The sequence below is a fragment of the Aquarana catesbeiana genome, linkage group LG03 (assembly GCF_042186555.1).
Source record: "Aquarana catesbeiana isolate 2022-GZ linkage group LG03, ASM4218655v1, whole genome shotgun sequence".
NCBI classification, from domain to species: Eukaryota; Metazoa; Chordata; class Amphibia; order Anura; family Ranidae; genus Aquarana; species Aquarana catesbeiana.
The window spans coordinates 82110968-82133363 of record NC_133326.1 but is presented as its reverse complement, the minus strand read 5'-3'; the positions used below and the strand labels follow the sequence as shown (position 1 = coordinate 82133363).

The 22396-nt window shown below is 38.4% G+C and overlaps 1 protein-coding gene across 1 annotated transcript in view; it reads right to left on the bottom strand.

Annotated features, from left to right (window-relative positions):
• The window catches only part of UNC13C (unc-13 homolog C), an 884756-nt gene that overhangs the window by 188100 nt on the left and 674260 nt on the right, over window positions 1-22396 (bottom strand). Inside the window, exons 26-28 of the mRNA XM_073618754.1 lie at window positions 10739-10827; window positions 7815-7964; window positions 6581-6704 (exon numbers count right to left, since the gene is read on the bottom strand). Of these exons, the coding sequence (XP_073474855.1) occupies window positions 6581-6704; window positions 7815-7964; window positions 10739-10827 (363 nt within the window). The remainder of the gene's footprint in view (window positions 1-6580; window positions 6705-7814; window positions 7965-10738; window positions 10828-22396) is intronic.

The following is a 22396-nucleotide window of genomic DNA, read 5'->3' as shown; positions in this document are numbered from 1 at the left end:
CATGCCATATACCACACATTGAATAGTATTTTCTTTAGGTTCGTACTATCTACATTCTTACCAGATCAAACACGTCACCTTTGATCAATAACTACCACCAGAGCTTATCACCCTCTTCTTACTTGATTCAAACCCTTTTCTACTTATTCCTTCATCCTTTGGTCCCATCTGGGACCAGGCTGTTTTTACTTTGAGACATCAGAGGAGCTAAAAAATTTGGTTACTAATACATCCTCTGGCTGATATCAAGGACACATTTCTGTTTAAGTTCTAAAATGATTATAGATGCCTAACTGTTGGATACATAACAATGCATACATCTGAAATCAGCAATTATTAAGCCTCATGATATCTGATCTATATGTATTAACTTTTGCTACTCTGAATCCAATATTTTTTATACTGTTACTACATCTCAACAACTTATCTGATGGATGTATTATATGTTCTTTTTCAATAAACTTTATTGAAATTTATTTATTTTTTATTGAACTTTATTGAAATTAAAATTAAAAGAATTAAATGGAAAAAAAAATTAAAATTGTGTAAGAAACACACATTTAAAAAAATAAATAAGAAAAGTCAAGGAACAAAAATAGCTTGGAGCCATACAAAGTACAGTTTGAAACTCACAGATTTTTAAGACTAAGACATTCTGTCATTCAGTGTTATAGGCCTAAAGAGGATAATAATAGAATCCTTAATACCCATCAATATCCCTGATGCTCTCTGTCATAAGTGCGATATTTAGAAACATGATTTTGATTTTAGTGCAGTTGATTCAGTCATGACATCATGCATCAAATGACATGTCTCTCCTCTCTCCGTAACTACACTGTGCAAGTACAATACTAATGGCTATTTTGAAACTATGTTCAACTTTGGGTATAATAAAACTCGCCCTGTGTTCCATGATATAGATCGCATTTAATAAAAATGAATTTGTATCCCATTTGAAAACTCCCTGTAAAGTTTAATTCTGAATACTGTTGCTTTCTATTTAAACCTAGCTACTTATAAAATGTGGTTGTCTTGTCTACAGCAATTAACTATAAGTAGCTAGGATAAATAGGCAGCAACTGATGCCAGAATCTGTCAGGATAGTGCAAGCCGGTTCTACCCCTTTTTGTGTTTAACAACCATCTGCTTAGCTTCCCACTACAGTGAAATGCTAACATGTGTTAAATCACAATTATCCTAAGAACTATAATTACTGGATTTTTTGGCAGAGAAACAAGGAACAGTCAGCATGGCAGTGTATCACAACATATGATAATAATATCAGTATGTTGTTTGTATTAGAAAACCTCCATGACACTCACAATATACATGATCCTTTAAAATGTTCAGTTATTTCCAACTGCCATCTATGAGTAATGAAAACTGATATAAATAGGTGAAAAACTAGAATGTTTGCTATGCACACTATCTGGCGATCCTTCTCATATGCTCTATATAAATTGTAAAAAAAAATTTGTTACGCTATTAAACTTCTAAATACAAAAATGTTTTCAGCTGAGAGAGAGAGCAAGAACAAACATATGTTATTTAACTAATTATAAGACATTCTGTATAGCAGCTCTATAGCAATGTTTAATGTAAGAAGTGCATTGACTCCCCCAAAAATATTGAGGCCTACCACCGATTCGCAGTTGTATTTTGCAGGAGGATTCTGTATGCAGTCTACTCTTCCTGGCACGTCGAAAGTTTACATGAGGGAATAGGTGATTAAATGGTCTGCTCACAGCTGTCAGGTAATTTAGTATATTAAAGAGAAACCCTAAAGCAGTTAACTTTTCATTATGTTTCAAAGTCTACGTCCAACCCTTTATGTAGCAAAAGAACTTCTATAGCTCAAAAGTTTGAAAGCCATATTTAAATGTCATTTGCTTACTGGGTATTTCATGAGATCAAATTCTGCCTACAAAACAATGGGCAATTGCTAAATATAACAAACTGTTCAGACTTTCTAACCTGCTCTGTGACTAAACAATGGAAATTATTGAGGCAGTTCAAGTTTGAGTTCTGCAGCAGTCTCAAAGTGTGTGTATAAAGTTATTCCTGTCACCACAAATTAGCCTGTGCAAGTTACAGAGTTCAGAGTGCACTGATGGGAGAAGGAAACCTGTGCACCTACAACCAGTAGTTAGTAACTAAATGTGAGCTATCATGATATGCTACATTTACTGTGAAAGTACATTTCTGTGAAGAAGGCACTCTCTCAGATCAGTAAGGGGCCTTTCATCAAGAGAGGAGCAAGAGTAAAGTGCTCCCCAGGGAGAGAGTACAATAAGCAAGTGGCCTGGAAAATGAGGGTAGGTACAGGTAAAGTAATATTTTACAGTTGTCACATTAGCAGAATTAGAGGGAATATCTTCAATTGGGTATACTTGTTCTGATGACAACTGTCAGAAGTGGGATGTACCCTTATTTTGGAGAGATTTTCACTTACTTCCTTTTATGTCCCTAATAATAGGAACGGCAGGGAAATCTCTCTGATAGGGACAAACCTGGTTGGGTTCACTTTAACACTTTCTTTAGTGTTTTAAGCTTAAAGAAAAAGTTTGGGGTCCTAAAAAAACAAATATACATATTTATCTCTCTGCTGCAGCATCCTCCTGATGCTGGCTCTAAGAGAGCCGACTGACAGCTCTCTGCCTCTATTTCCAGCAATGCCTCTGCTAGGATTTCCCCTCCCCCTCTCCAATCCTCCAGCTACCAGACAGGGTGAGCGCTGCTGTCTCCCGCATTCAGTCACATGGTGAGAAACTGAACCTTTTGTCAATCAGACATCGGGGGTGGATCCCAATATTATTATCAACATCCTTCATGACTTTGGCTCAACTCTGCCCCGTCAGCCACTAGTGGACAATAAAATTAATAAATGTACTTCTGTAACCAAAAAAAGTATAGGCAAATACAATTTGCCTTTACTTTTCTTTTAAATATCAAAACCAAGTTTAGCTGTTAACTTGGTAATAAATCTTTGGCTAATTTGTCCGTTAGACTTGGGGTTTGAGAACAAGGGACACATATATCATTTTGCATTTGAAGATCTTTGCTGCAAGTTCTCATGGCAAAGGGCATTTTACATTTGGATTTAAAAAAGGCATAATGCTTTTATAGTGGATGAACTAATCTTCCTATCTCTGTAACATATGTTTTTGTGCTCTTCAGCAATAACCTGATTCTTTTCCCCATAATAATGGAGAACGTCTTGGGACTCACAAGATTACAAGGAATACAAAAGCAAACAGTGATGACGCAACTAGTTTATCATGTATATTTGCATGACAGCCTATGACTGTAAGAAGAAAATTAAACATAATCTATTTGCCATCAAATGTCAATTCCTGAAGAGGAAACATCCTGATGTCTTTATTTAATTTCCAGTACTGATCTAAATGGTGCTGAGTTTTGTTATGATCCTCAGTTCACAGTGTCATATGTAGTACACATCCACTGTGACTGTTATGAATGGATATAAGGCAGATGAATAAAATGTATCTAAGCAAAGAAGAAAGAAAAATCTCACAATGCCAAAGAGGCCTGTTGTGACATAAATGTGCTGACTGTCACTGCGTGAGCAACATTCTTTTACTTTACAGAGTTCTATTTGAAAAATATTGAATGTAAACTTAAAAACGTGTTGCTGTTTGCCTCCGAAAGTCATAGTGCCTGTTTCTGCTTTTTAACAGATGTTGAAGTCAGACTAATATGGTTTTAGGTAACGTTATTCCATTAATTCCCTAAATTTTTAACCTGATGTTCTTTTTTCTTATCTTCCCCTATATCTCATTCTCTTTCATTTTACAAACAACATTTAAAGTGTTACTAAACCCAGGACCCTCTATTCACTGTATCTGGCCTCCCACAGTACACTTAACATGGAAATTCAATTATTTTAGTAAATATACATTTCTAAATACCTTTTCTCCTCCTCGGAGCAGTCTTGCGATTTGTATCAGTGTCTGCTTAAAGCTTGTAGGAGGAGTTTTCATTCTCCCCTGATCCTCTGTCTGGACAGTGCTGATTGGCCCTGTGCTGATCACATGTACTCTCCCAAGAAAAAAACAAACTCTCTAGCAATACACACCAACCCAAGCATGTGCAGCCTGACTCCTAATGCTCTGTTTTATTAGGAGATGGGTTGGAGTCAATTAAAGAAGAGGAGGATCAGCCTTTATACACAACGCAGAGGATTAACCCCTTAGGTTCCACAGTGAGTGGAGAGCATATACACACTGATTTTACTGTTGTGGGTTTAGTAACACTTTAAGACATGATAAAGGATTTACAGGCTCCCCCGTCCTTTGGCTTGCTCTGTCTGAAACCTGAAAAGGAGCCATCCATATTCGTCTGTGTGTGTGTAAATTGCATTTGGAGCTACCAAGATCTGTAAATAACAGGCTTTGTACAAAGACAAAAAGGAGACAGAACATTTTTTAAAGTGGAGCCTAAACCTCCAACAGCTGGAGATATTAGTATTTATATGCAATATTTCATATTTACAAAACCATTGCACATTAAGTCTGCCTTTTATACATTTGAGAATTTGTCTTCTGGATGTACCTTTGAATGAACATTAGGCTGTAGTACGTTTACTCCATTAATACCTGTGACTCTACATGTTATAAAATGTAACTGCTAACTACATGCTGGCGAACTGGATACTAATGTGCTGTGCTAGGAATACATTAGTAAATGCTCTCTCATGCTCTCCCTTTGAGAGCCAACAGGTAAGACAAGGAAGATAGGAGTTACTAATGACAGAAATATTGCTTTTGTAAAAACGTTTTAATTTACCGTTTTTAAATGATATTTATAAATAATTTATACTTTTGTAACCGATATGTTGTAATGTGTGTGCCTAAGAATTCCTCTAGTTATAAAATAAATCTCTTTTTGACAGGCAACAGCCAACACTTTGTGTGGCTGGTGACTTTCAATTCCTAAATCACTTGATCACTATGTTAACTATTGTGTAGTAATCATATGCCTATACAATTAAAAAAAGAACAGTACACTAAAATAAAACCATATATGGCCTTAAAAATATATATAAAAAAAATTAGGATATTCAAGTTAGTTATAAAGTTATTGCCAAGTTAACTGACCCGTTCTGAAGCTGAATTCTTGAACGCAGTATAAGAATTTAAAATGTTATCAATTAACACATCTTTTTTAATAAAAATGGGATGCTTTTAGAAGAAATAAAGGATGAATATATGTCTCATTGAGAATAATGACAGTGAGACAACTGGTGGCTCTATCATCTGTAGGTACCCTACTGAATATTTGTGCACTGTAGTGATTAGAGATGAGCTAAATGTACCTGGGCTTGGTTGGGACAGGTTCAATGAACATGATTACATTTGAACACTACTGAAGTCAATGGCAGCTGAATAACAGAAACAGTCTTTTTCTAGATGAATATACTAGGGATTGTCGGGGTTGGGGGGAAGGGGCTAGGCACTGCATTGTGGGACATGTACAAAAGCAAAGTTTTCAAATTCCATTTGGTAGGGAGCAGTGATTTTAGTATTGTATAAAGTGAAACATGCAAAATAACATTAAGTAACATTCCTACGAAATGCCCTAACACCACCTGTAAATTGCTGTATATGTATTATGTAAATAACTTACTACAGCAACACTGATATTTCCAAAGAAAAATGGCAAAATATTCAGGCATTTGTCTTAACAGCCAAGGGTCGGTCCAAGCTTGTGTGCTGACCATATGTTAACTTGATTGCAAAGTCTTGGGGTTTTTTTTAGGTAAAAATAACAAACATGTTATACTTACGTACCCTGTGCAGTGGATTTGCAGAGAGCAGCCCAGATCCTCCTCTTCTCGAGGCCCTCTTCAGTGCTCCTGGCCCCTCCCTCCTGATGAGTGCCCCCACAGCAAGCAGCTTGCTATTGGGGCACCCAAGCCGAGTCACAGCTCCCTGTGTCCATTCACAGAGAGTTGTGCCCATTCAGACATGGAGCCCGCAGCCACAGGCCCTGCCCCCTTTTATCTCCCATTGGCTGACTAACTTTGATTGACAGCAGGGGGAGCCAATGGCGCCGCACTGCTGTCTCAGCCAATAAGGAGGGGAGACCTGTGCAGCCAATAAATTCCTACAATATCGCTGGATAGAGATGGGGCTCAGGTAAGTATCAGGGGGGCTGAGGGTGGCTGCTGCACACAGAAGGTTTTTTATCTTAATGCATAGAATGCATTAAGATAAGAAAAACCTTCTGCATTTACAATCACTTTAAGCTTATCCCTATTAGTCATGTATGATAAACCACCCCTGCGAAAAGTCCACCCCTGAGAAAGGTCCACCCCTGTTCTTTAGAAGGCTTGAAAAACTGTGTGTGCAAAGAAAATGACTTCCTATAGTCAGAGGCACTTAGAACTGCCCTCTAGCAAATTCCTACAAGGCCTAATTGCTTTAGTGGTCTAAGATCAGGCTATGCATGACACACTTATATAAAAGCAAATTTGATTGTTTTAGAAAACATTGATGCACATTTCAAGGCAATGCCACTTTTATAATAATTAAATATGCACATGGGTTATATTACTTACTGTTTGATCTGTCAGAGGGGGTAGTACAATCTGTTTTTCAATTTTATTGAGGACTAATTTCCACAGCTCCTTCAAAACACGTTTCAACACAGTCTTCTCACATATTTTAGCAGACATTGATAAACTAAAACAAGTTTGAGAAGAAAAATGAAAATGATAAAAATGGTTGTGATGATCTAAAATATCACAAAGCAAAGATAATGGGGGTTATTTACTAAAGGCAAATCCACTTTGCACTGCAAGTGCACCTAGAAGTGCAGTCGCTGTAGATCCGAGGGGGACATGCAAGGAAAATAAAAAACAGCATTTTAGCTTGTACATGATTGGATGATAAAATCAGCAGAACTTCCACTCATTTCAGATCTACCCCTTAGATTTAGAGCGACTGCACTTTCAAGTGCACTTGCCGTGCAAAGTGGATTTGCCTTTTGTAAATAACCCCCTATGCCTTCTTCCTTTGACTTATGAGCCCACATACATTTATGCTATATTTTACAGCTTGTGTTCTTATTAAAGCAGCTATAGCCTGAGTAGAAACCTGCATTCTGTAGAGTACAATCCTTGCTCTCTGTGTGGAAGCATTTATCTTTCTGCAGAGGTCTGACACACCCCCTACTGGGTCAGACCTATAGTTCTGCAATCAGCAAAGCTCAGGCTCTCTAGTGATTGGAGTACTCTACTTCTGATTCAGCAGGAGGGCTGTTGGACCTCTGCAAAGGGATCTCTGCTTCCCTACAGAGAGCAATGGAGGCACTCTTACTTCCTGTTGCCTGGCAGCATGCTTCAATCTTAAATCACAGATGAGGAAAATGTATTTATTGATTATTCAGTTTCTGAAAAAATACATTACATTTTTTTAATTTGTATTTTAGATTTTCCTTATACACACAATTACATGCCACCTGAATGGGATATTCAATTGTATTTGCATGAGCTATATGAGAGATCTCTTTTTCTTTCTCAGATTTTGCAAAGCAGTTGTAGCTCTTGTGGCTTTTAAATACAGCTCTGTCTCTCTCCGGGGTAAGGGACATAAACCATAGCGAATCAAATGTATAACTGCTGCATATACCTTACATGCTACCTATTTTTCATACATGCATGTAACCTGATGATCCCATTTTATTAATACTGTATTATTCAAACATTGGTCATCAGTTTACAAGAAAATAAATATTTAAACAAAAAACATTAAAAGGCATTGGCACATCAACACTGGTCAGTCAGTACTAACGTTTTATCCAGAAAATCCATCAAAGGCCGCAGTACAATTTCGGCATCCATGGCTGCGTTGTTCCTGTTTGTGGATGTGTTTCCATTCCCTCTCATCTGATTTAATTCTACATTCATTTGTCTCACACAGTCTTCAATTATGATCTGGAAACTGGAAACAGAAGAAACTTGAATTAGGTTTTTAGACTTCTTTTCTTTTGCCACCAAGTGAGATGCTTTGTCAAACACAAAAGAAGTAAACGAAGCGTCCTACAAAGATTTTTATCATTGCCTCTCTTTCCTTTTTCTTCATTTGGAATACTGTTTCTTTACATTTCCCTGCACTGATCTCTCCCCGTCTGCTTGTTTTTTTAATTCTATACTATGATGCTGATTGCCAGCATTGCTGTTAAGCTTTACTAAGCTTGTGTGAGTTAAAGCCAATACAGATCAATTTTGCTTCTGATGCTTTTTTTTTTATTAACAAATTATGGATATCATGGCACTTTTTTTGTAAGCTGTAGACAGCTGAAAACAGCAGACTATTTTTAATTAAAGGCATCAAAGTGCCTATAGCATCAATATAATAATAATATCTAATGAATAATCATAATAATAATTATTACATTTTAAAGTAGTACCACATTTACTTTATATTAATAAAAAGTAATGTAACAAGTATAATTAAGAGACACATTTTCCAACAAGGGGTTTTATCTTCACTGTGAAAGCTTTCTTTTGACTTCCTGTTGATTCTCATGGACAAAAAGTGAAAGAAAATCTTTCAAATGGAAAACAGACAGCAAAAAGAAACTGACTAAGGTTTTACCACTCTGTAGCCTATCTAGATTTAAAAATGTGATGCCTATAGAGAAACTTTATAGTAAAAGCAGTCCACATGTATTAGTGCCCTTAACAAAAACTCCAATTTGTAAAAGTACAGTTTTACTAGTGATATAAACATCTTCTCAAATATCCTTTGTGAAATGTTTCTTTTGTGGGAAATCTAGAAGTGATTGCAACATCCAAACGTGAGCTGTCAGTTTTGAGCTCCCAAATCCAAAAACTGCACTGTTGTGCATTTCCTAATTCCCTTTCCAAAAAGCTCAAACATGCTGGACTACAGAACACTCCCTTATGGTATTGAGATACAGATATGGGAAGGCCATATGTAGTCCTGAAGGGGAGAGCAGGGCAGGGAAGCTAACACTGTAGAGGTAGCGATGCCAGCTGAAACAATAGGTTAGGAGCTTACTGGATTTCTGGACGGATTGACCTATATTGTACTGTAAATGCAGCATTTTTAATGGGATAAAACAAACATATGGAAAGGCCATGTGCTACACAGATGTACTGAATATGTTTATGCTAGGGCATAAAGTACAGTATATTCCAAAAAAGGGGCACATTTATGTACAGGGAATAACTGAATATAGAGTATAACAATATAAAGTCAACTTATTTGCGTGCTTGGTACATGGATATAGTAAGAAGGTGCTGCAGTGCTCTGCATTTAAAGGACCTCTCCTGATTTAAGGATAGATGTTAAATTACAATATTACATCTTTGAACCAAATAACTTATTTAAAGTGAACAATATAAGCTGATATGTGTCATATGTGCCTTTGCACATTGCACTTTATTAATAATCTGCCCTTTATTTATTATACAATTTCTCTTTGTAGCTAGATTGGTCTTTCATTAAAAAAGAGTTTATGTACTGTCATCAGTTGCTGGAATAGTTAATCTAATGCAAAAGCAAATAGTGGATAGCTTCTGATGGTCGATGATTGCAATTTTTTTTGGCAAGACTCAGATCACTCCAGCTAGGACAGGTTGGAGCAATTCTTAGATTTAGAGATATTGTATACCTTAGTGACTATTAGGAACATGTGAACACCAAAAAGAGCAGGTGTGTTCCCACATATAGGGTTGGTGTTTCCTTGCATAAATGTAGGGTTCTGAAGTTCTCTTTTAAGTCTAAACTGATATTTTTATAATTTACACCAGATCTGGTTTTAGATGGTACCTGACATCATTCCAGACCTCCTATAGGTAATAGGGCACCTTTTATTGTATCCAAGTACTTTGTGGTTGATTGTGACCCCACACAAGCAAGTGTACAAGGTTTGACAAAAGGCAACGCCTTAATACCCTTGTACCATTAGATCCTATTGCATGGGACCATAAAAAGGTGTGTAGTTGGTTTAAGTGATGAGGTGTCTGATACAGCACCTGATTTTTCTGCATTAGCAATTTGCTAGTATAAATATATATTTGCAAATGCACTTCTTACTAACCAGTAAGATGAAATACGATACATATGTCATGCAAACAATGGAATATTGCTGGAACTGATTTGTGGGTTCTAAAAAAAAAAATCAGAGCTGTTGCCCATAGTTACCTGTCTTAACTTTACTTTTTCTTTTCTTAGGAAAATAAAACAATCAACCTGTTTAGTTGCTATTTTTACATCTCCGTGTTTTCTCATAGTTGTTGTTTTTTTCTTTTTTTCTTAGTAAACAGCTTTCGTCAGCAAGTCAAAACTCACCTTCCTAGATTATTTGTGTGATTGTTTTTTGCTTTTGAAGCATTCTCAAGTGTAACTATAGACATAACTTCTTTACGGAAGCTACATCAATGTCTACACAAGGAACGCGGCCTTACCATTTATTCATAATGCCCCGTACACACGATCGGATTTTCCAACAACAAATGTTGGATGTGAGCTTGTTGGCAGAAAGTCCGACCGTGTGTATGCTCCATCGAACATTTGTTGTCGGACTTTATGTAAGACAAGTTGGAGCCAACATCCTTTGAACAAAAATCCATGTTTTTTTTTGTCGGAAAGTCCAATCGTGTGTATGGGGCATTACACAATACAAACTATTATATTCTGTATATATAATATTAAACATTTCATAATAAAGATGCATGGGTGTTTACCTTGTGCCATATATACAGCTGAGTTCATCAAGCACTGAACTGAGCTTCACTTGAAGTTCTTTCAGCATTATACTGGCATCAGGATCCAGCTGTAGAGAGGAACATTTACACGTACATGATTAGTGCATATTTTATAACATATATGAAACCCTATCTAAAACTAAGCTGACTTAAGTCTTCTTTAATGATGATTTTCCCAACACTTTGCCAGAGAATCTGGAAATGATTGCTCAATGTTGACACCTATTAGTTGATATATTGTAGCTAAAGGAATCCAACAACACTATGTATTTTTGATGTATTTTTGTTTACCAAACATGGAATAGCATATAGGGGGTATTTAATGAAAAACTGCCAAGGCCTAAAGCAAAAAAGGCCAGTTGCATATGGACATAAGTATTGACTGATGTTTATACTCAGGATCATGTTGACATTAAGCTCCTGAGTAAAATGTTCTGTAAAGACCTTGCATAAACGTGCATAAAAGCATATACAAACATAAAATTCTTTAGGGCTAGCATTGCAATATTCATGCATATATACGCATGTAAACATGTGTATAGGTGCATAAACACATGTACGCATGTAAATTACTGCACTTAAATATAACATTTTCTATTTTTGTTTTACAACCCTGTACTTATCTCTCTTCTACTGATATATACACAGCTGTGTGTAGGGTTCCATAGATAACAATGCATCTATATCCAGAACAGTAAAATAACGTGGTGTTTTTCACTCCCGTGTGCAAGAAACCTTACACTCATGCTTTTCAGTAACTGCTATTGCCTACTAGCAGTTTGAACGTTTCATTGTCAAATTGTAAGACTTGCTAGCCTATATTCTGTGACTATAGGCAGAACAATCTGCTATACTGCCTACTGGTAGTTTGTATATCCTCTATGTAGCACCAGCATTCACTAATGTCTTACAGAGTTCTTATTGCATGCCATTCTTTACAGACCCCTGTATTCTTACTCAATTTTGAAAGATTTTTTTTACATTTCTAAAGAACTATATTGCACAATTTAGAATAAGTCTCACCAGAATAACACTATACAAATGCTATTCTATTGGTGCAAGTACATGGACTCTGATGTTCTAAGGCAGAAAATAAAAATGTTGGAGTAATAAGTATTGCCTAACAGTGCAAGTGATCTTAATATCTCCATGTAACAAGTTTGTACATTTAATTGTTTTTTGTACAAAAGAAGTAGATGACTACAATATAACTGCAATGGTGTCATTTTGGTTACAGATATCGCAGTGGACTCAGTTTAAAGTTAGTACTACTTCCAAATGCTTGGAACTACTTCTGTCCCCTTGGCTTCATCAGAAATCCCTTAATTATTGTGGAAAGAATGTTTTTTTTCTTTTGAGAAGTGTACATTGGGAAGCAGTTCAGTGACAAAACACAAGGAAATCTTGCTGAAAGTCTGATAAGGCTAGTGCACTGTGATCCCATGTTAATTGCCATTGACTTGACATGTAGTTAGTAGTAACCAAGGAATTGTATTGAAATAACATGCTGTACGGAATGTTAAAAGGGACAATCAATTGATTTTAAGCTCAAAGTTAATGTGAAAGATCAGTTTGTTAAGTAGGTTAAAAAATGTGCATAGTGTATAGTGTCTCTACGGTATCAAGCGCATTTGTTTTGTCTAGACTTTTTAATGCTTTTTTCATATTTTAATTTGGTTGTCAGTAAGCGGGTTAAACAGTGAATGAGCTGTTTACAGTGTTTCCAAGTTCTCAACAATGGGATTTTAGAATAAATGTTCCAATATTAAATTCAGCCTACGCTAATATTATACAGCATGGGGCCTTTAGGAATTTTGGGAGTGAAAGTAATACAGTAAAGTTTATACAAAATGAGTTTTGTTAATGATTGCCCACTTCTAGATTAGACAGCATACAACATGGCCATTTACTGTTTTAAATCATCAAATTAATGTCAGTATCATTTGTGGCAAGCAATCTACAGAGATTTCATTTTAATACCACTGTTTCATTTATTTCAGAGTACAGCCTATTTTATGGATTAATGAAATATTAGTTTATCTACCCCACATGCAGTACTTAACATAGTGAATAGCTTGGCTGTAGGCTTAAAGGAGAATTGCACCCTGGACAGTAATCTGTAGCTTGACTGCAGTATGCAAGTTATTAACATCCCTAAATTTTATAGTCAGTTTAATTGGTTTCCTGGAAGAATTGAAAATATGCATATTGTTTCTGAATCCCAATATTCGGAAAATTTTAGGGGCTGACATATGATGACTGTATTAAAGGAAAAAAATGCTGTTCATGCAGAATCCTTGATTTGGAAATTTGGACTGTAAGATTGGTAGTTGAAGTGTGACCCAAAAAGAGCAAATTTAGGTTCTGCTCAGGTAGAGAGGTGAAGTCCAACTAGACCGCTGTGAGTGCAGACAGGGGCAGGGAGCTCATCCTAGCTCCAAGCTGCAGCAATGTCAAAGTAAAGGATCCGTAAGCCGTACATCATCAAGATGAATGTCAGCCTCAGTCTGGACTCCAGCCAGGCTATGCTCATTCACCCCTAGAAAAACCATTAGAATTTACTAAAGCTAGTAATCCATGGATAATATTGGTTGGTTGGTTGCCATGGGAACTACTCTTTGCATTTTTGTTTCCTGCCTTGTTTTGTTGTCTGAGCCTATGGGTCATGCTACACTAGCAAACTTGTAGCAAAATACTGTAGCAGATGCAGAGCTCTTTCATCATTTTCTTTGTGGCTAGTCATAGGGGTTATATAGTTACATAGTAGGTGAGGTTGAAAAAAGACACAAGTCCATCAAGTCCAACCTATGTGTGTGATTGTGTGTCAGTATTACATTGTATATCCCTGTATGTTGCGGTCATTCAGGTGATTATCTAATAGTTTCTTGAAGCTATCAATGCTCCCCGCTGAGACCACCACCTGTGGAAGGGAATTCCACATCCTTGCCGCTCTTACAGTAAAGAACCCTCTACGTAGTTTAAGGTTAAACCTCTTTTCTTCTAATTGTAATGAGTGGCCACGAGTCTTATTAAACTCTCTTCTGCGAAAAAGTTTTATCCCCATTGTGGGGTCACCAGTTCAGTATTTGTAAATTGAAATCATATCCCCTCTCAAGCGTCTCTTCTCCAGAGAGAATAAGTTCAGTGCACGCAACCTTTCCTCATAACTAAGATCCTCCAGACCCTTTATTAGCTTTGTTGCCCTTCTTTGTACTCGCTCCATTTCCAGTACATCCTTCCTGAGGACTGGTGCCCAGAACTGGACAGCATACTCCAGGTGCAGCCGGACCAGAGCCTTGTAGAGTGGGAGAATTATCGTTTTATCTCTGGTGTTGATCCCCCTTTTAATGCATGCCAATATTCTGTTTGCTTTGTTAGCAGCAGCTTGGCATTGCATGCCATTGCTGAGCCTATCATCTGCTAGGACCCCCAGGTCCTTTTCCATCCTAGATTCCCCCAGAGGTTCTCCCCCCAGTGTATAGATTGCATTCATATTTTTGCCACCCAAATGCATTATTTTACATTTTTCTACATTGAACCTCATTTGCCATGTAGTCGCCCACCCCATTAATTTGTTCAGGTCTTTTTGCAAGGTTTCCACATCCTGCGGAGAAGTTATTGCCCTGCTTAGCTTAGTATCGTCTGCAAATACAGAGATTGAACTGTTTATCCCAACCTCCAGGTCATTTATAAACAAATTAAATAGGATTGGTCCCAGCACAGAACCCTGGGGAACCCCACTACCCACCCCTGACCATTCTGAGTACTCCCCATTTATCACCACCCTCTGAACTCGCCCTTGTAGCCAGTTTTCAATCCATGTACTCACCCTATGGTCCATGCCAACGGCCCTTATTTTGTACAGTAAACGTTTATGGGGAACTGTGTCAAATGCTTTTGCAAAATCCAGATACACCACATCTACGGGCCTTCCTTTATCTAGATGGCAACTCACCTCCCCATAGAAGGTTAATAGATTGGTTTGGCAAGAACGATTCTTCATGAATCCATGCTGATTACTGCTGATGATACCGTTCTTATTACTAAAATCTTGTATATAGTCCCTTATCATCCCCTCCAAGAGTTTACATACTATTGATGTTAGGCTAACTGGTCTGTAATTCCCAGGGATGTATTTTGGGCCCTTTTTAAATATTGGTGCTACATTGGCTTTTCTCCAATCAGCTGGTACCATTCCAGTCAGTAGACTGTCTGTAAAAATTAGGAACAATGGTCCGGCAATCACTTGACTGAGTTCCCTAAGTACCCTCGGATGCAAGCCATCTGGTCTTGGTGATTTATTAATGTTAAGTTTCTCAAGTCTAATTTTAATTCTGTCCTCTGTTAACCATGGAGGTGCTTCCTGTGTTGTGTCATGAGGATAAACACTGCAGTTTTGGTTACTGAAGCCCCCCGATTCACTCGTGAAGACTGAGGAGAAGAATAAATTCAATACCTTCGCCATCTCCCCATCCTTTGTAACCAGATGTCCTTCCTCATTCTTTATGGGGCCAATATGGTCTGTCCTCCCTTTTTTACTGTTTGCATACTTAACCTCCCTGGCGGTATGATTATTTCGGATTTTAGGTGCTGAAAGCGGTACCATTATTTTGCATGGAAATTTGGCGTTTTATATTGTAGGTCTGTAATTCTTAACAATAACACACTTAAATCTGTCCAAACAAGAGTCTAGTAGATATCCCGGGTATGATAAAGTTTGAAACACAAAAACATAAATTATAATATAATAAATAAAAATAAATAATTAAAAAAAATAAAAATAAATAGTAAAAAAATAAATTACCCCACGATTCACTATCGCTCAATTCTGCAAGTGTTCTAATTTATTATCGCTGTTTTCTAGCTGGTCTAAAGCCATTTTTGACGTAAAGGGACACTTTTTGGTTGCTATGGACAATCTCCAGTTTCCAGGCAGAAAGAACAGTATATATCACATAAAACTGCATGCAGGGCATGGGCCAAAGCACTGGGGACAAAAGGGAGGTGAAATCATTTCATACAGTACTGTAATCTGTAAGATTACAGTACTGTATGTGTTATGATTTTGACATTTTTTTGAATTTGCCGCCAGGCTCCACCCCCGTGCGTCACGACGCTCGCAGGGAACGGAGCCTGGCACGGAGAGGCTTCGGGCAGAGGACACAGCCCGCGGACACTGCGGGGGACATCGCAGGATCCCGGGGACAAGGTAAGTAATGCCACACCAGGATCCTGCGATGTAATCCCGAGTGTGGCTCGGGGTTACCGCTAATGGTCCTGATTTTTAACCCCGAGCCACACTCGGGAAAACCGCCAGGGAGGTTAAAGAATTTCTTGGGATTTTTTTTGCTCTCCTCCGCTATGTGTCTTTCATGTTCTATCTTAGCTGTCCTAATTGCACCCTTACATTTCTTGTTGCATTCTTTATAATGTCTGAATGCTGAGGATGATCCCTCAACCTTGTAATTTTTGAAGGCCTTCTCCTTTGCTTTTATATGCATTTTTACATTGGAGTTAATCCATCCAGGATTTTTGTTCGCTCTTTTAAATTTATTACCCAATTAAATACATTGGCTAATGCCCTTATTTAATATGCTCTTAAAGCAAACCCATCTCTCCTCCGTATTCTTTGTTCCTAATATTTTATCCCAATTTATGCCTTTTAGCAAGGTTTGTAGTTTAGGGAAGTTGGCTCTTTTGAAATTCAGTGTCTTTGTGTTCCCTTTATGTTTCCTATTTGTGTGATTTATACTGAAACGAATTGACCTGTGATCGCTGTTACCTAAATTGCCCCGTATTTCCACATCCGTGATCAGGTCTGTATTGTTGGTAATCAGTAGATCCAGTAATGTTTTATTTCTAGTTGGTGCGTCTACCATCTGACCCATAAAATTGTCCTGCAAGACATTAAGGAACTGGCGAGCCTTAAATGAATGCGCGGTTCCCTCCACCCAGTCTATGTCTGGATAATTAAAATCCCCCATTATGATAACACTTCCCATCCTTGCTGCTAATCCAATTTGTGATAGGAGATCCGTCTCCACTTCCTCCCTCAAGTTAGGGGGCCTATAGCATACTCCCAGTATTATTTTCCCCTTAGCGTCATCCCTTTGGAGCTCTACCCATAAGGATTCCACTTCCTCTCTAGCTCCCTCAGTGATGTCACCTCCACATTCGCTTGTACATTATTCTTGATATATAGGCATACCCCTCCCCCTTTTTTACCCTCTCTATCCTTGCGGTATAGGGTATACCCTTGAATGTTTGCCAGCCAATTATGAGAGCTGTTGAACCAGGTCTCTGAAATTCCCACAAAATCTAAATCCTCCTCGTACAACAGTATCTCTAGTTCACCTATCTTGTCCGCCATGCTCCTGGCATTGGTGAACATGCCACATAGTTTAGACCGGTCGCATATTGTCCTCGTATTGGGTGTTTCGAGATTCCAACTAGGACTTGCTACTATACTCACCTTGTGTTTTTGTGCTTTGGTTAACCTACCACTAATGCCCCCAATACTACCCTCTGGAATATCTTCCGCGCTGGCTATCTCTGTCTCTGGACCCTCCCCCCATCGCCTAGTTTAAAAACCCCTCTAACTTTTTGGCCATCTTCATTCCCAGCAGATCTGCACCCTCCTCATTTAGGTGCACTCCGTCCCTTCTATAGTACCGGTTACCGACTGAGAAGTCGGCCCAGTCCTCCAGGAACCCAAACCCCTCCTTACTACACCAGCTCTTCAGCCACTTGTTTACTTCCCTAATCTCCCTCTGCCTTTCTGGTGTGGCTCGCTGTACCGGTAGTATTCCTGAGAATACTACCTTGGAGGTCCTTTTCCTCAATTTAGCTCCTAAGTGCCTAAGTGATGTACTAAAAGCAAATAGGCTGTACACTTTGCAAGAAAAGTTGAACTTTGCAAGGGAATTTGCCCCAAAGCTTAATGAATGTAGTGATATTTAACTTTGCAATGAAAACCTTCACCTCATTCACTAAGCTCTGAGGAAAATTCCCTTGCAAAGCAAACAGTCTATTTTTCTTTAGTAAATCAATTCCATAGAGTTGCTTCTATAGCTGCACAAATTCTTGTTTATCCAGCTACAAATTGTTGGTATGCCAAGATCATCAACGTCTGCATTGGATAACTAGCTCTTAAGATAGCTTCTTCTATACACATTCCTGGAACCCCAGCAACAAATGAATAACTATATGTGACATGACCCCAAATATTTTTCAGGCTTAAACATATGCTTCTGTCAAGCAATGCTAACCCCATAAAATGTGAGTATTTGAGTATAAAGCAGTTTTCAGAAATGGCTACAATATTATGCAACTATGCCATTTTAGACACAAAAGCAGGCCACACATGGGTTGAATTCTGAACTAATTTTCTTTAGAAAATCCGATTTTTTTTGCGTTCTGTGATCCAATAGTGCCACCACAGGTCCAAAATGAATAGCACTGTGGTTGGTGTGGTATTTTGTATTGCAGTAGTGCGCTGTAAAGTGTGAAAGACCAATGTTAACAAGGAAATGCTCCAAATACTATAAAAAAAAGAATAAGGTTGATTTACTAAAACTCTAAAGTGTAAAATCTGGTGCAGCTGTGCATGGTAGCCAATCAGCTTCTAGCTTCAGCTTGTTCAATTGAAATGATTGTAAACGATCATCGTGTAAAGCCATTCAGTTTAAAATAGAAATTAAAGCAAAGCATTTGTGTATAGATATAAATAACAACATTATAAATAGTTTTTCCTTTTTTTTAAAAATAAGTGATCTATTCCCTCTGTTCTCAGCTGCATAGAGAAGGCTGTGTGTGTGTGTGGGGGGGACCACAGTGTGTTTGTTGGTGTGGTCAGTTTTTGATAGGAAAACAGAGACACTCGCTATAACATCAGGGATGTCACACAAAGGAAGCAATACATATGGGATTTTAAAGCAATGGGATTTTAGAATAAATGTTCCAATATTAAATTCAGCCTACGCTAATATTATACAGCATGGGGCCTTTAGGAATTTTGGGAGTGAAAGTAATACAGTAAAGTTTATACAAAATGAGTTTTGTTAATGATTGCCCACTTCTAGATTAGACAGCATACAACATGGCCATTTACTGTTTTAAATCATCAAATTAATGTCAGTATCATTTGTGGCAAGCAATCTACAGAGATTTCATTTTAATACCACTGTTTCATTTATTTCAGAGTACAGCCTATTTTATGGATTAATGAAATATTAGTTTATCTACCCCACATGCAGTACTTAACATAGTGAATAGCTTGGCTGTAGGCTTAAAGGAGAATTGCACCCTGGACAGTAATCTGTAGCTTGACTGCAGTATGCAAGTTATTAACATCCCTAAATTTTATAGTCAGTTTAATTGGTTTCCTGGAAGAATTGAAAATATGCATATTGTTTCTGAATCCCAATATTCGGAAAATTTTAGGGGCTGACATATGATGACTGTATTAAAGGAAAAAAATGCTGTTCATGCAGAATCCTTGATTTGGAAATTTGGACTGTAAGATTGGTAGTTGAAGTGTGACCCAAAAAGAGCAAATTTAGGTTCTGCTCAGGTAGAGAGGTGAAGTCCAACTAGACCGCTGTGAGTGCAGACAGGGGCAGGGAGCTCATCCTAGCTCCAAGCTGCAGCAATGTCAAAGTAAAGGATCCGTAAGCCGTACATCATCAAGATGAATGTCAGCCTCAGTCTGGACTCCAGCCAGGCTATGCTCATTCACCCCTAGAAAAACCATTAGAATTTACTAAAGCTAGTAATCCATGGATAATATTGGTTGGTTGGTTGCCATGGGAACTACTCTTTGCATTTTTGTTTCCTGCCTTGTTTTGTTGTCTGAGCCTATGGGTCATGCTACACTAGCAAACTTGTAGCAAAATACTGTAGCAGATGCAGAGCTCTTTCATCATTTTCTTTGTGGCTAGTCATAGGGGTTATATAGTTACATAGTAGGTGAGGTTGAAAAAAGACACAAGTCCATCAAGTCCAACCTATGTGTGTGATTGTGTGTCAGTATTACATTGTATATCCCTGTATGTTGCGGTCATTCAGGTGATTATCTAATAGTTTCTTGAAGCTATCAATGCTCCCCGCTGAGACCACCACCTGTGGAAGGGAATTCCACATCCTTGCCGCTCTTACAGTAAAGAACCCTCTACGTAGTTTAAGGTTAAACCTCTTTTCTTCTAATTGTAATGAGTGGCCACGAGTCTTATTAAACTCTCTTCTGCGAAAAAGTTTTATCCCTATTGTGGGGTCACCAGTTCAGTATTTGTAAATTGAAATCATATCCCCTCTCAAGCGTCTCTTCTCCAGAGAGAATAAGTTCAGTGCACGCAACCTTTCCTCATAACTAAGATCCTCCAGACCCTTTATTAGCTTTGTTGCCCTTCTTTGTACTCGCTCCATTTCCAGTACATCCTTCCTGAGGACTGGTGCCCAGAACTGGACAGCATACTCCAGGTGCAGCCGGACCAGAGCCTTGTAGAGTGGGAGAATTATCGTTTTATCTCTGGTGTTGATCCCCCTTTTAATGCATGCCAATATTCTGTTTGCTTTGTTAGCAGCAGCTTGGCATTGCATGCCATTGCTGAGCCTATCATCTGCTAGGACCCCCAGGTCCTTTTCCATCCTAGATTCCCCCAGAGGTTCTCCCCCCAGTGTATAGATTGCATTCATATTTTTGCCACCCAAATGCATTATTTTACATTTTTCTACATTGAACCTCATTTGCCATGTAGTCGCCCACCCCATTAATTTGTTCAGGTCTTTTTGCAAGGTTTCCACATCCTGCGGAGAAGTTATTGCCCTGCTTAGCTTAGTATCGTCTGCAAATACAGAGATTGAACTGTTTATCCCAACCTCCAGGTCATTTATAAACAAATTAAATAGGATTGGTCCCAGCACAGAACCCTGGGGAACCCCACTACCCACCCCTGACCATTCTGAGTACTCCCCATTTATCACCACCCTCTGAACTCGCCCTTGTAGCCAGTTTTCAATCCATGTACTCACCCTATGGTCCATGCCAACGGCCCTTATTTTGTACAGTAAACGTTTATGGGGAACTGTGTCAAATGCTTTTGCAAAATCCAGATACACCACATCTACGGGCCTTCCTTTATCTAGATGGCAACTCACCTCCCCATAGAAGGTTAATAGATTGGTTTGGCAAGAACGATTCTTCATGAATCCATGCTGATTACTGCTGATGATACCGTTCTTATTACTAAAATCTTGTATATAGTCCCTTATCATCCCCTCCAAGAGTTTACATACTATTGATGTTAGGCTAACTGGTCTGTAATTCCCAGGGATGTATTTTGGGCCCTTTTTAAATATTGGTGCTACATTGGCTTTTCTCCAATCAGCTGGTACCATTCCAGTCAGTAGACTGTCTGTAAAAATTAGGAACAATGGTCCGGCAATCACTTGACTGAGTTCCCTAAGTACCCTCGGATGCAAGCCATCTGGTCTTGGTGATTTATTAATGTTAAGTTTCTCAAGTCTAATTTTAATTCTGTCCTCTGTTAACCATGGAGGTGCTTCCTGTGTTGTGTCATGAGGATAAACACTGCAGTTTTGGTTACTGAAGCCCCCCGATTCACTCGTGAAGACTGAGGAGAAGAATAAATTCAATACCTTCGCCATCTCCCCATCCTTTGTAACCAGATGTCCTTCCTCATTCTTTATGGGGCCAATATGGTCTGTCCTCCCTTTTTTACTGTTTGCATACTTAACCTCCCTGGCGGTATGATTATTTCGGATTTTAGGTGCTGAAAGCGGTACCATTATTTTGCATGGAAATTTGGCGTTTTATATTGTAGGTCTGTAATTCTTAACAATAACACACTTAAATCTGTCCAAACAAGAGTCTAGTAGATATCCCGGGTATGATAAAGTTTGAAACACAAAAACATAAATTATAATATAATAAATAAAAATAAATAATTAAAAAAAATAAAAATAAATAGTAAAAAAATAAATTACCCCACGATTCACTATCGCTCAATTCTGCAAGTGTTCTAATTTATTATCGCTGTTTTCTAGCTGGTCTAAAGCCATTTTTGACGTAAAGGGACACTTTTTGGTTGCTATGGACAATCTCCAGTTTCCAGGCAGAAAGAACAGTATATATCACATAAAACTGCATGCAGGGCATGGGCCAAAGCACTGGGGACAAAAGGGAGGTGAAATCATTTCATACAGTACTGTAATCTGTAAGATTACAGTACTGTATGTGTTATGATTTTGACATTTTTTTGAATTTGCCGCCAGGCTCCACCCCCGTGCGTCACGACGCTCGCAGGGAACGGAGCCTGGCACGGAGAGGCTTCGGGCAGAGGACACAGCCCGCGGACACTGCGGGGGACATCGCAGGATCCCGGGGACAAGGTAAGTAATGCCACACCAGGATCCTGCGATGTAATCCCGAGTGTGGCTCGGGGTTACCGCTAATGGTCCTGATTTTTAACCCCGAGCCACACTCGGGAAAACCGCCAGGGAGGTTAAAGAATTTCTTGGGATTTTTTTTGCTCTCCTCCGCTATGTGTCTTTCATGTTCTATCTTAGCTGTCCTAATTGCACCCTTACATTTCTTGTTGCATTCTTTATAATGTCTGA